At 39.5% G+C, this 12,606-nt stretch overlaps 1 protein-coding gene and 1 long non-coding RNA gene across 2 annotated transcripts; both read right to left on the bottom strand.

Moving 5' to 3' along the window:
• Positions 1-2,443: 2,443 nt before the first annotated feature.
• LOC136252932 (uncharacterized) lies at positions 2,444-4,795 on the bottom strand. Its single transcript, XR_010699849.1, has 2 exons — positions 3,696-4,795; positions 2,444-2,677 (listed from the first exon to the last, which is right to left on the bottom strand). It is a non-coding gene; the product is annotated as an uncharacterized lncRNA (long non-coding RNA).
• Positions 4,796-5,703: 908 nt separating this feature from the next.
• LOC136253537 (uncharacterized) lies at positions 5,704-11,448 on the bottom strand. Its single transcript, XM_066046206.1, has one exon. The coding sequence runs from the start codon at positions 11,446-11,448 to the stop codon at positions 5,704-5,706; it is 5,745 nt and encodes a 1,914-aa protein (XP_065902278.1).
• Between the last annotated feature and the right edge of the window lie 1,158 nt (positions 11,449-12,606).

Below are 12,606 nucleotides of genomic sequence, written 5' to 3'. Positions count from 1 at the left end.
AAAGCAGGTCATACATATCTCAGTACTAGGATAGAATATCTACCAACACTGCATGTCCTTCCTGTAACTAGATTTTGCCCAAAGAGTAATTAATACATTGTATCTTGTGATTAATATGTATCCTACCAATACATGAAATTATCTTACCATGTGAACCTTCTGTGGGGGTGAGTGTTGTTTGAAGAATACTGGTACCAGTAGTAGTTGTCTGATCAATACATTTGCAGTATATATGTCGAGCAGATGATACAGCCTCCTCTCATTGTGTGCAATGCACATCCAACATGAAACTATAGATCTATCATGCATGGCTGTACCTGAAAATTTATTTACAGAATATAATTGAATTACCAACCTCAATAATTTTTTGCTAATCATCAGAGCATGTAGCTTCTATTAAGTAGTAGTTTAATAACCGTAAGGTGTCTATACTAACTATAATATACAAGGGACTTTCACTGTATAAAAATAAATTTCACTTGTGTATATAACTTATTAGTGGGAAGCCAATGGGGAATTGGCATTATGTCTTCTTCCACATTAGTAGTAAACAATATTCACAAGTGATTATTATAACACAGGTTTGCTGGCTGGAGTATGAAAATCTTTGGAAGACAAACTCAGAAAGTGATAAACATTATTATAAGGTGTTGATTTCTGACATGACATTATCCGAGCATGTCAAACACAAGGCACTAGTCCAAGAAATGCAATCCATAAGAACTAAAGGTGAAAGGAATTTGATGACCTTAAATAGCAACATCATTATTATTGTTGGATATCCTCATGTGGAAAGTATTAAGATGTCTTGCTCAAATACTCCTACACTGGCTTCAAATTGTTCCTGATATCCCTTGTAGCATTAAATAAGGCTGTAACTAGTTCTTTTGGTGCTGGCCACTACCAAAAAAATAATATAAAGTGCATTGAGTAAAAATGGAATCATTTAACCTGTTTAATTAATTTTTACATACTTTATGTACTGTATTTCGGAATGATCATGCTGATGCATATGGAGGTGCTTTAATTGGTATCACAGTGAAATCAAAATAGTGCTGCAACTACTAGACAGTGGACACCTACCATATCCTGGATAACTATATCAGTTCATAATTCCTTGATATTAACAAACAAAATAATTATTATTATAATTATTTGCATTAGTTTCAGATCACCTAGTACAGATTTTTTATAGCTATATTCAATGATTAATTAGAAAATACGTAAATACCTGACAGACTGGTCAAATGAATCAATAACAAGTCACAGGTATCCTTATCTAATCAAGATGCATTACTGAATTTGCACAATTAGTTAACTTTAAACAAAAATGTTTTACTGTAGATTTGTTGGTTTTTTTTTACAAACAGACCCACCCTGGTACCCTGCTCCTAGGATCAGTGATCATGAAAAAATTAATTAAATCTAAGGCATTGTATGATCCAACAAAGAGGTACAAAGATTATGAATTTTGGAAAATCACCTATTGTTGTGCATGAAATAATTAGAATTAAATGCTTAGGGTAGGGTCAACTTTTAAGGAATTGAGAATTGATTAAAATCATCAGTAAGTGGATTTATGTCAAGAAGCTTACTACTTAATAATATTTTACATGTCAAATTTTCCCTTATGTGTGATTTTCCAACTTTTTGTCACAATTACACTCATGGAATAGTGCTAATTTCTCTGCATGGAAAAATCAATCTAGCTAAGTTATTTGCTGAATGGTCACACTTCAAGGAACTTAAAAAACCATGCAAAGGGAATGTCAAAGAGCATAATATAGCTACATGTTTAACACCTCATACAACCCATATCAAAATGGGAAAAATAAGAGGCTTTTTATATAATTAAAGTATAAATACGTGACCAAATTTTGGAAAATCACCCTTATGGGTGCATTCGACACATTCAATATTTAGCTCTGAAACACAGCATTATAAGTTTAATTTCTATCCATTTAAGGGTAGAATTAACAATAGATACCTTGAATTGCAAGAAACGTTTTAGAAATATTATTAAAAGTGCTTTCTGCTATTAATAGCACCATGCTAGTTTCAAAAATCTAATTGTTTCAGGCATGCATGAAAATAAAGGTGATTTTCCAAAATCCGGTCACATATATTATGAACAGACTATACTGCATGTGACACTGCATAAGGATTGTACTAATTCTAAGGACAATCAGATACTACATAAATGAGCAGTAATTTTCTTCAGTGGATACAAGGGATGATGGTATCAAGCTGCCATACATAAAAGATAGCTAGTCTGTATAAACTTATTGAATTTCATACAGGTGGCATTGCTAAATATAGAGCTAATCTTGATAGTACTGTAAGTATAGCATTAATATTTTGATTCATAATGTGTACGTATTTTGTAATCTATACATATTATTTTTGGTAATAAGTCAATGTCCCTTGAGCATGAACTCCACACTATTGTAGAAATACTGTACATGTAACTTGCATCACAATGAACAAAATAATTAGCTATTCAACAACTTTAACAAAAGTGTTATCAGATAACATTACATTTTGACCTTACAAACAATTACAGTTGTACTCCTCATTCTTTGACACAGAATTTACAGATCTTCAATGCATTAGCTATCAAAATTACTGCAAGTGTTATCAAACGAATAATCATCTTCAATCCCTGTTTAGCTATTATCTGAAACAAACAAAAAGTATATATCGTATATATATATATTATAGTTGTAATTTTATTATCTTTTCCACTGAAAGTATATAGACAAAAGTGTAAAACAACCAAAGTGTTTGATGAATCGAGGAAATTTGTTATACCAATCAATAGCTAGCTACATGTATGCACTTAGATACAAAATAAGTTAGTTTATAGCTATCTATGGTTGCTGAGTCCAGGGTATCATAGATAATATACACTTTATGAGGGTACCTACTACTCGTAATTTACCCCCTACGTAGACTAAGTAGGAAAAGGCGATAAAAATAAAAAGCTACATAAAGCTAAAGGTGGCGCTGAACCTATTGAAGGCAGCCATACACGTGACTTTTTTCCAAATCACATTAAGCAATCAACCTAATTTATCAATATAAAATGCCATGCATCATTTGCGATTCACTCCACAGCTAGCTAACTACTGTAGTCAAGAACACTTTGTCAGACTCAATACCTTATGAATTATTAGCTATTCCGATTTCCGCATAGCTAGCTAGAATATAGATTTTTCTTATTCCACATAATAGCTATATATTATATATAATATATATTAAACTTTATGTTAGAGAATCTGCTGGTAACTTGTACCAGCAGCCTAATAATACTTACATACATACATACATAGGCTACATGTACTATAATTAGACATATCAGTTAGCAACAAAAATCCACGAATCTTGTAGGATAGTCAGTTAGCTATTGGAAGAGTCCATTGGATTGAGCTAACAATTACTGGTAACTGTCTACTAAACAATTGGCACTATATAGCTAACTTTTGCGAACTTTGCGTTAACGGACACGTCGAGGTTTGGTTCTTCAGATTCATCGATCAAAGCCGGGCAATTCGCCTTACAGTTTTTAGCGTTAAGAGCTAGAAAGGATCCATGCATTTAACGAAAAATTTATGCGGTTGAACACCCGTTCAAACACGTGTTTTCGGCATGTTACTACATACAACTTGTCCTCAAATATATATTTTTAAACTAACCTGTTGAGTGATTGGTTAGTATATGATCGGAATCTTATCGGCTAAGCGTTCTTGATTGCACAGAATTAATCCCTTGGAATTACCGATATAAATTTTAGGGAATTTGCAATGGACGATATCCGCAATGACGTTTTCTTACGTCACAAAACAAAATGGCCGTGCTAGTGTGGGGACTGAGGTATGAGTGATATCCGCAATTACGTTTCTTGACGTAGCGTGCATATCTGTGATGTCACAAAACAAAATGGCCGCCGTAGTGTGGGGACTTTGTGCATGGAGGTATTGGGCGAGATGGTGTTTCCCTATGATAGCGTTTATAAACTCGAATAAGGGCGAAGCTTATAGTATATAATGCAACACAAATAAGCCTATTTGTGTGCGATTTTAAAAATTTCGGTCTGCTTTCCTTGTTGGAGCTCGTTTTGCACTGTCTCGGTATGTGTACTACTTCTTACCTTTATTATCTCGTGGTTCCATGTGTAAAAATATACAGACAACATTCATTTCGAATACTGTGTGCCAAAGTCTCTAAAGTACGGTGGCCCGCTCCGGTCTATTTCCCGGAAATTTCTTTCATTTCTCATTTCTCAACAGTTTCTCTAAAGTTTCTCACCTTTTTCTCAATTTTTTCTCTATTCTTGAAACTTTCCCTAAAATTTCTTTAGTACTTCTCGATCTTTTCTCGTTTCTCAAAAATTTCCATACAATTTCTTTGAGAAATAAGACGTCATGTGCACGTGATCAGTACTTCTCTAAGATTTACATAGAATTTCTTCGTGGCATACGACGTCATAATGCGTAATTAAGAGTTCTTACTGTGCAACTTAAAAGTGCGCGTGGATATGGCGGGAAAAGATGAAGTTTCTTTTTTGTTCAAGTGCGTTAAGGAAGGCAAGATTACGGGAGACGAAGCCATCAATATCATTGGCAAGGGCAGATCATCAGCCACCACAGGAGCTATTATGAGATATGGACCCAATCATAGTATCCAACCCCCTACACCAACTGCAAGTAAGCCAGCAACCGTTATCTTGTTACACATACTGAACGTAGTTCGAGCACGTGCATATTGACTTTAATGTATAAACCTGGCTTTGGTCTGTAGACATAGGCGGATCTAGGAGACACTGTCAGGGGGGGCCAAGGGGGGGGCAATAAGTTTTAGTGCACAACAGTGTTTATTCTACTATGAGCTATGGGGAAATTCTAGAATACAAGTTATATTCATTTGCATAACCTTATTCAGCATATAGCTGGATGAACGATGGACATACAGTTTGTAAAACTGTAGTTGGAGAAAATTTTAAAAATCAGACCTCCCAGGTTTGAATTTCAGAGCATTTTTGATAACGCTTAGCTTAAAAAGTGTATGATTTGCAATGCGTACAAAGATTGGTTAGCCTATCTGAGATAACCTGTTTGATGGTAAAGTGTATACCAAATCAAAATAAGGAGTAGCTAACATTGTTATGATTTGTAAAATTTGTAAATTGATGACATCAGAATTGCGACTGTTCTATTAGAGTAGTGACTGCTCTATTAGAGTATCTCGATCTTTGCACAAAAATTCAAATATATTTGCCTCACTTTCTTTACGGGGGACAGTTTAACTATAAATGTTAGGCACATTTATAAGCGTTGTCTTCTATTTGCCCATTGGCTTTCTATACTTCTAAATGCAGTGTGAATGCATGATTCTAGTTTCTGGTATACATATGGTACTGTAGGTACAAGGGGGGCCAGGGAAGGGCCAGGGGGGGCGCAGCACCCCTTGGCCCCCCCTCAGATCCGCCTATGTCTGTAGAGCTGTCTGGTTTTATGTGAAAACGTTCGCGATCAGGACCGTAACGAACTGGAACTATCCCGGATTGCCGTGATGTCGACAGATTCCCCTCAGCTCGAGCACACACAACACATGCCACAGTATTCTCACGTGATTAAACATTGCATAATACATTCTAAATAGTACACACTAATTCTAAATAATAAGCGCTATATAACCTGTTCTCTACATTTTCTCCGGGGGGCGGCGTAGTGTATTAGTCCACTCTGAAATTGTCTTCATAGCTCTAGTAGCAGCTGCTCTCTTAGGTCTTGGTAGTACTGGACCATCACTTTGAACATCAGTATTAGATTGTTGTTGCATACTTACTGGGGTTGAACTATCCTCTGTACTCTCTCCAGTCAAATTGTTATTTGGATTGCTGACAACTTCCAACGGATATAGTCTGGTGATGGGTCTATTAGTCTTGTAGTTAGCAGTTGAAATGTGGACTGAGCGAACTAATCCATCATTTCCCTTGACTAAATCATCCACTATAGCCAACTTCCAGTGGAGTCTTGGGGTGTCATCATGGACCAACACAACATCACCCTTCTTGATGCACTGTTTGTTATTTCCTGAAGCTTTGTGAAATTCTCTAAGGGCAGTTAAATATTCCCTTTTCCAACGAAGCCAGAACTGTTGAATAAGTCTTGAGTGCTTGTTTACAGCCTTTCTCATGTCTTTGCCAGTCAAGTAGGATGGATCAGTGATCTCCTCCTGGTCATCAATAGGGTGTGGAGCAGACACTATTCTTCTGCCGTACATGAGGTGAGCCGGGGTAAGAGGTTCAGGGTCAGAAATATCGGTTGACACATAAGTAAGTGGTCGATCAATAAGTATGCTCTCAATCTCAACAACAACCGTCTCTAAAACTTGCAGTGATACAAACGTTCTTCCTAGGGTTTTCTTTACTGCCTGCTTTGTGAGGCCTATAAGGCGCTCCCAAAACCCCCCATACCATGGGGCCCGTTTAGGTATAAAACTCCATGTGACATGTTGACGCCCCAAAGCTTCCTTCAGATCATCAGATTTAAACAGTTCCTTAATTTCCTCCGCAGCAGCAAGATAAGTAGAGGCATTGTCAGATAGCATCTGTGTTGGGAGTGACTTTCGGCTTGAGAATCTACGAAAAGCAAGTAAAAAACTATCCACAGTTAAGTCATGTACAATTTCTAAATGAACTGCCCTAGCACAGGCGCAGGTAAACAAGCATATGTAAACCTTCCTCTCTCCTGTTGTGTCTCTTACATACAGTGCCCCAGTGAAGTCAACTCCTGTGACTTTAAATGGCTGAGATGCTTCTACACGCATTCTTGGTAACGGTGGAGGATCTGGAGCTTGGTAAGGTTTACCCATAAGTTTATTGCATGTCACACACTGGCGTAGCTGCTTCTTGACACGTTGTCGAATAGTCGGAATCCAGAAGACTTGTCTCAACGCGGTTACGGTGGCACTGACTCCAGCATGGTGAAGCTTCTTGTGTGTTTGTTGTATAAACATGTCAGTCAGTAAGTGTTTGGGGGGTAGTAGAATTGGAAATTTGGCAGCATCTGCTACAGGGGCATTGTGTATTCTGCCACCACATCGTATGAGGTTACTCTTGTCAAGGAACAATCTCAGCTGCTTAACCAGCGTAGGGCAATGGTGCTTGCTCCTCTTCATCAAATAGGAGAGTTCCTCCTTGAAACATGAGTGCTGGCTGCTTGAGATCCAGAGCTTCTTAGCTGCCTGCAATTCAGAAGCACTCAAGGGTCCACTTAGTCTAGTGTGTTGTCGAGACAAATTGTGAGTAAACCTCAAAACATATGCAGTTACAGCTAACAACTTGTAAATGTTACTATGGCGTGTGATGGTGACAACATTTGAAATACCTGTAGTAATGCTGGCGTCATCTTCTGGTGTAGTCACTTCTACCTCCTCCTCAGCTTCTGCTATGTTGATGTGTAGAATACCTGTTGGCAACCACTTGGGCCATTCAGATTCTGATGGTAACCAGCAGGGACCTTGAAGCCAAAACTGTGAAGAAAATAACTGCTGGGCTGATATGCCTCTTGTAAGTAGGTCAGCTGGGTTGTCTGATGTTGGAGTAAATGACCACATCTTAGGTGGGAAGGAGTTGACAATTTCAGTGACACGGTGATTGATAAATGGCTTCGAACTGGTCTGTTTGTAAATCCAATACAGCACAATTTGGCTATCAGTCCATAAGTGAGTATTGGTAGATAAATTGTAACTATGTAGTGAAGACTTGACAAAGTTAGCTAGTCGAGAAGCCATTACTGCAGCCATTAACTCTAGTTTGGGTAGTGTAACAGTCTTGGTAGGAGCAACTCGGCTCTTGGACATCACTAAACAGACCTTGCCCTGCTGACATAAGTACACTACTGTGCCATAAGCTTTGGTGCTGGCATCTGAAAACACATACATGTTACAAGTACTGTACCTCTGATTAGATGGTGTGAAGTAGGGTCTTGGTACTGTTAGCTTGGGTAACTCAAACAAGTCAGCAAGAATACCGATCCATCTGTCTCTGATATCAGTTGGTAGAGGCTCATCCCAAGAGAGCTTGCTTTGCCAAATATCTTGAAGTAGTATCTTGGCCTTAATTGTAATGGGTGTAGCCCATCCTAGAGGATCATAGATCTGTGAGGATGTTTGCAACACGTCTCTCTTGGTAAGTAGACTTGTGTTAGTGGACAACTTCTTTGGGGAGAGCGACAAAGTATCAGTTGCTATGTTCCACTGTAACCCCAAAATTCCAACTGTTGTGCTAGGATCTCCTGTCTTCTCTTTGGCTACAAGTTCTTGGAGCTGTTGACTGTTAGAGGACCACGACCGCAGGTTAAACTTTGCCTTACCCATGATTGTTCTAGCTTGAGTGTAGTACTGTACTACTTCCTCCTCTGTATCACAGCCCGACAAAATATTATCTACGTATAGATTCTCTTTCATATCATCAGCTATGGGTGAAGGCGTATTGTTTAGATGTAGACTAAGAACAGCAGCAAGCATGAAGGGGGAACTACAGGAGCCAAATGGTACAACTGCAAAGCGGTACGCCTGAAACTTGCTGTCTGGTTTATCTGGTAGCTTTGGCCATAGGAAGCGAGTAAAGTTCCGATCATCATTATGCAACTGAACATGCAAAAAGGCCTTCTCGATGTCTGTAGAAAGCGCATAATTATGATTACGGAATCTGAGTAAGATGGCACAAAGGTTATTAAGGAATGGAGGCCCCACCATCAAACAGTCATTGAGACTAGGAGAATTTGAATGTTCTCTACAGCTACAGTCGTATACGATACGAATAGGTGTTGTGGTGGAATCCTTCTTCACAGGGCGATGTGGTAAATAGTGTGTATTGTTGGTACTGTGATCATTAATCCTCTCAATAAATCCACGTCTCTCTTGTTCCAGTATTATCTCATCATAGATCTTCAAGAGTTGTGGAGTACTCCTTAACTTGTTGAGCAGGTGAGTTGTTCTCTTCTGACAAATGGCAAAATTTGATGGTAAGAATGGTCTGTCTTCCTTCCATGGGAATCTTGCTACATACATTCCTGTGGGTGACTGATAAACACAAGTATCTTGGTATGTCTGTAGGAATGATGAGTCAGATGATTTGTCACTGGTAGTGCCAATTGCTTCTACTGACCAGAATTGTTCTAGATCTGGTGCTTCTGGAGTAGGTACTGCTGAAGTGAGTTGTAAAAGAACTGACGATGATGATTCTAGAAGTGGAGAAGGTACTGGTCCTGACAGCAAATAGCCCAGCTTGGATTGCTGAGCTGTGGGACCATCTCCTCTGACTATGTGATCTTGGATAAATGTCCAATAATAGTCGGTCCCAATGAGGATGGAAATCTTGAATTGATGGTTGGAGGTTACTGGGTGTGCCAACTTGAGACCTTGTAAATACGACATGTTTCTGACCGAAGAGTTGATTGAGCTTTGAATAGGAGCTGCTATGGATGGTATAACCAGAACTGATATTGGAATAACTTCACCGGATATCGTCTCAATCTCTACAGTTGCCACACCAAGCTCTTGGTATGAAGCTGTAGTAGTGCCAAAGGATGCTAGTGCCATTCCTTGTGTTGAAGTCGGCTGAATACACAGTTCAGTAGCAAGTTCAGCAGAAATAAATGAGCGTTGAGCTCCTTCATCGAATAAGATGTTGGCCTGTGTCTTGATGGAGCCAGCAATAACAGGGGCAACAGCTGTCTTCAATAAACAAGTATAGTTGTGGGAGTGACTATTAAGTGCTGAAGTAAGCAGACCAACTGTTGTGGCAGGGACAACTTGAACATCAGATGATGCACCACCTTGGTTAATGCTTCTGCTGTCATTGGGTCTAGGTGTCTCACTGCTGCACAGACTTGTGTGATGTCGTTTCTTGCATTTCTTGCAGCGAAATCTGGATGTGCATTGAGAGATCTTATGATGGCCCAAACAGTTAAAGCACAAGTTTTCCTTCTTAACTATGTCAATCCGTGCTTGCTGATCTGTTGTAACACAGGAGTGTGAAGGATGTGGGCCCTTACAAAAGACACAAGCTGTACTTTTCTTAGTACCTGAGTGAGAACCTGGGGGATTGCTCTTGGATCCAACATAAAATGCCGCTGTGCTTCTGGAGGAAGCATGTAAATCTGTTGGTTGGTAACCAGATTCGAGAACTCTGATCTCCTTCAAAATAGCTGTTGTCAACTCGTCAAACGTCCACTCAGTATTTGCCTGTGCTCGTGCAAGATTTCTTCTAATCTCTGCAGGGAGCTTCTTCAATATAACTGACACCATTATATCACCATACGAGTCCTTCGACTTCCCCAAAGAAGCAAGTGCCCTTGTGTGTGTTGCAACTGTGTCATAAAGCAGACGGAGACTGGTAAGGCTTGCAGTAGCATTAGGCATATCTAACAGGACTTGCATGTGTGCATTGATCAGTTTGTGGGGCTGTCCAAATCTCTCTTCAAGTAGTGCAACTGAATGCTGGTAGTTCAGCTCTGTGAGTGGAAGACCTGCTATGGATCTTGCAGCGTCTCCTTGTAACTGGGCCTTCAAGTAGTTAAACTTTTGTATACCACCTAAGGCAGGATTTGTGTGCACTGCTGCATTGAATGAGTCCCAGAAAGTTTGCCAGCTTAAGGGGTCTCCAGAGAAAGTAGGCAATGTGAGTTTGGGGAGACGACTGTTAGCTGATTGTAAGGAGGCATGTACATGGCTTCTCTGTTCTGGGGTGGTAATAGAGCTATGACTTGAAAGGCTTGTTGTACTTGTAATAGTGGTCACTGGTAACATTGGAAGTGCTAAAGAATTAAGACTTGCTGTGGTGTTTGTAGCAGGCACTAGAGAAGGTAACAGCAGCGGGGTAGCGAGTGGCACTGTTGTGACTGTGGCATTGCTGCTTGCTGTTGGTTGAGTTGCTAGACTAACAATGGATGGTATTGGGGCACTACTAACAATGGTTGATACAGTCTGGTGTGTAGAGTTTAACAGTGGACTAGCTTCTAGTGATAGTGTAGTGGCTGAGCTCATAGGTTGTATATGTGGATTTGATAGTAATGGACCCATCTCAGTTGATGGTTGAGTGGTGGGGTTTATCAATGTATGTGGCTTTACACTGTTCTTATTTAGCTCTATAAACCTCTTCACCTTAGCAATCTTATCCCTGATTGAGTCCTCGAGTTCTCCAGCTTCGATCATAGCCTCAGTGAGCTCCTCAGGTTCCTTAATCAGCGTGGTGATCCGTTCATCTAGCTCAGCGATCTTAGTCTGTTTGCTGCTCAGTTGTTCGACGGCAGTAGTCAAGGTTGTGATAGTATAATCGTCGGTCTCGGAGTTAAACAAGTCGTCAATCTTATTGTAGAGCCTCGTGACGTGTGACTTGTAGGCCTTCCGGGAAGCTTGAAGGCGTGTTAGGTCCTCCATCAGAATGATTCGCTAAAACGACAGGAACAAAAAAAAAACAGTACTGACAGTTAACGAAGCTTGCCTTAAATGGTACCGTTAACTGCTAGGCAGTCTGCCACGGTACCACGACTTCTGGCGGTGTACGGTGAAGTAAGAGTCCCGGTCGAGGGTAGAGTCAGCTGCGTCAGCAAATCACTCCCACTGGTCCACAGCACCAAACAATATGTGAAAACGTTCGCGATCAGGACCGTAACGAACTGGAACTATCCCGGATTGCCGTGATGTCGACGGATTCCCCTCAGCTCGAGCACACACAACACATGCCACAGTATTCTCACGTGATTAAACATTGCATAATACATTCTAAATAGTACACACTAATTCTAAATAATAAGCGCTATATAACCTGTTCTCTACAGGTTTTTTGTCAAAACAAAATGCTCTATATGCAGTGCTCATGAGCAATGGTGTTTTAAAAGCAGGATCTTCTGCCTTGAGCTCTTATCAGAAAATATCTTTTTTGTTCATAACATTTTTATTGTAGCCAACTTGTATTTTTCCTTTTAATGCCTGCTTTAATTTGTATAATATGTAGCTAGTCGCATGAAAGTCTCCTGTCCGGATGGTATTGCCTTAACTTCTTGACATTTATTTATTTATTTATTTATTACTGTGTAGGACTCCATCAAGGAGTATAACACATTATCAATTAGAGATTATAAGTACCCCCCAGAAAAAATTTTGTCGTCTGCCCACACCTTATTGTTTGGCAACTTTTTGCATACAATTTGTTGTTACCGCCAAGGCCTTAACCATATAATCTTACCGCCAAGGCCTTAACCTTAATTTGCATGCAACAATTTTGAACAAGAATGGTACGGATGATTCACCAGACCCCTTCCTAGAAATGGAGGGTTTTAAACTTCTAATTGACAAGTGGTGCTTACGAGGAACGTGACTAGCTAGTGTTTTATAGGCATCACTAGCAACATGGCACTATCATTTTACTAGGTAGCAGTAAAAGAGCTGAGATTATTGAAAAATATAAGCAACTCCAATGAAGAGAACGATCAAATAGCTCTAAGAAGACAAGATGTGCTGCTAGTGTTCAAAAGAGAAACCCAGTTTTAATTAAGGTCAGTGTATAACTAACTATTCTAATAAGCATCAGTGGTG

The sequence above is a fragment of the Dysidea avara genome, chromosome 4 (assembly GCF_963678975.1).
Source record: "Dysidea avara chromosome 4, odDysAvar1.4, whole genome shotgun sequence".
In the NCBI taxonomy this organism is placed as follows: domain Eukaryota; kingdom Metazoa; phylum Porifera; class Demospongiae; order Dictyoceratida; family Dysideidae; genus Dysidea; species Dysidea avara.
The sequence above is the reverse complement of the archived record's forward strand: the minus strand, read 5'-3'. Positions and strand labels throughout refer to the sequence as shown.

Excerpts from the sequence above, each read along its gene's own strand:
- LOC136253537 (XM_066046206.1), bottom strand. The coding sequence starts at position 11,448 with ATGGAGGACCTAACACGCCTTCAAGCTTCCCGGAAGGCCTACAAGTCA.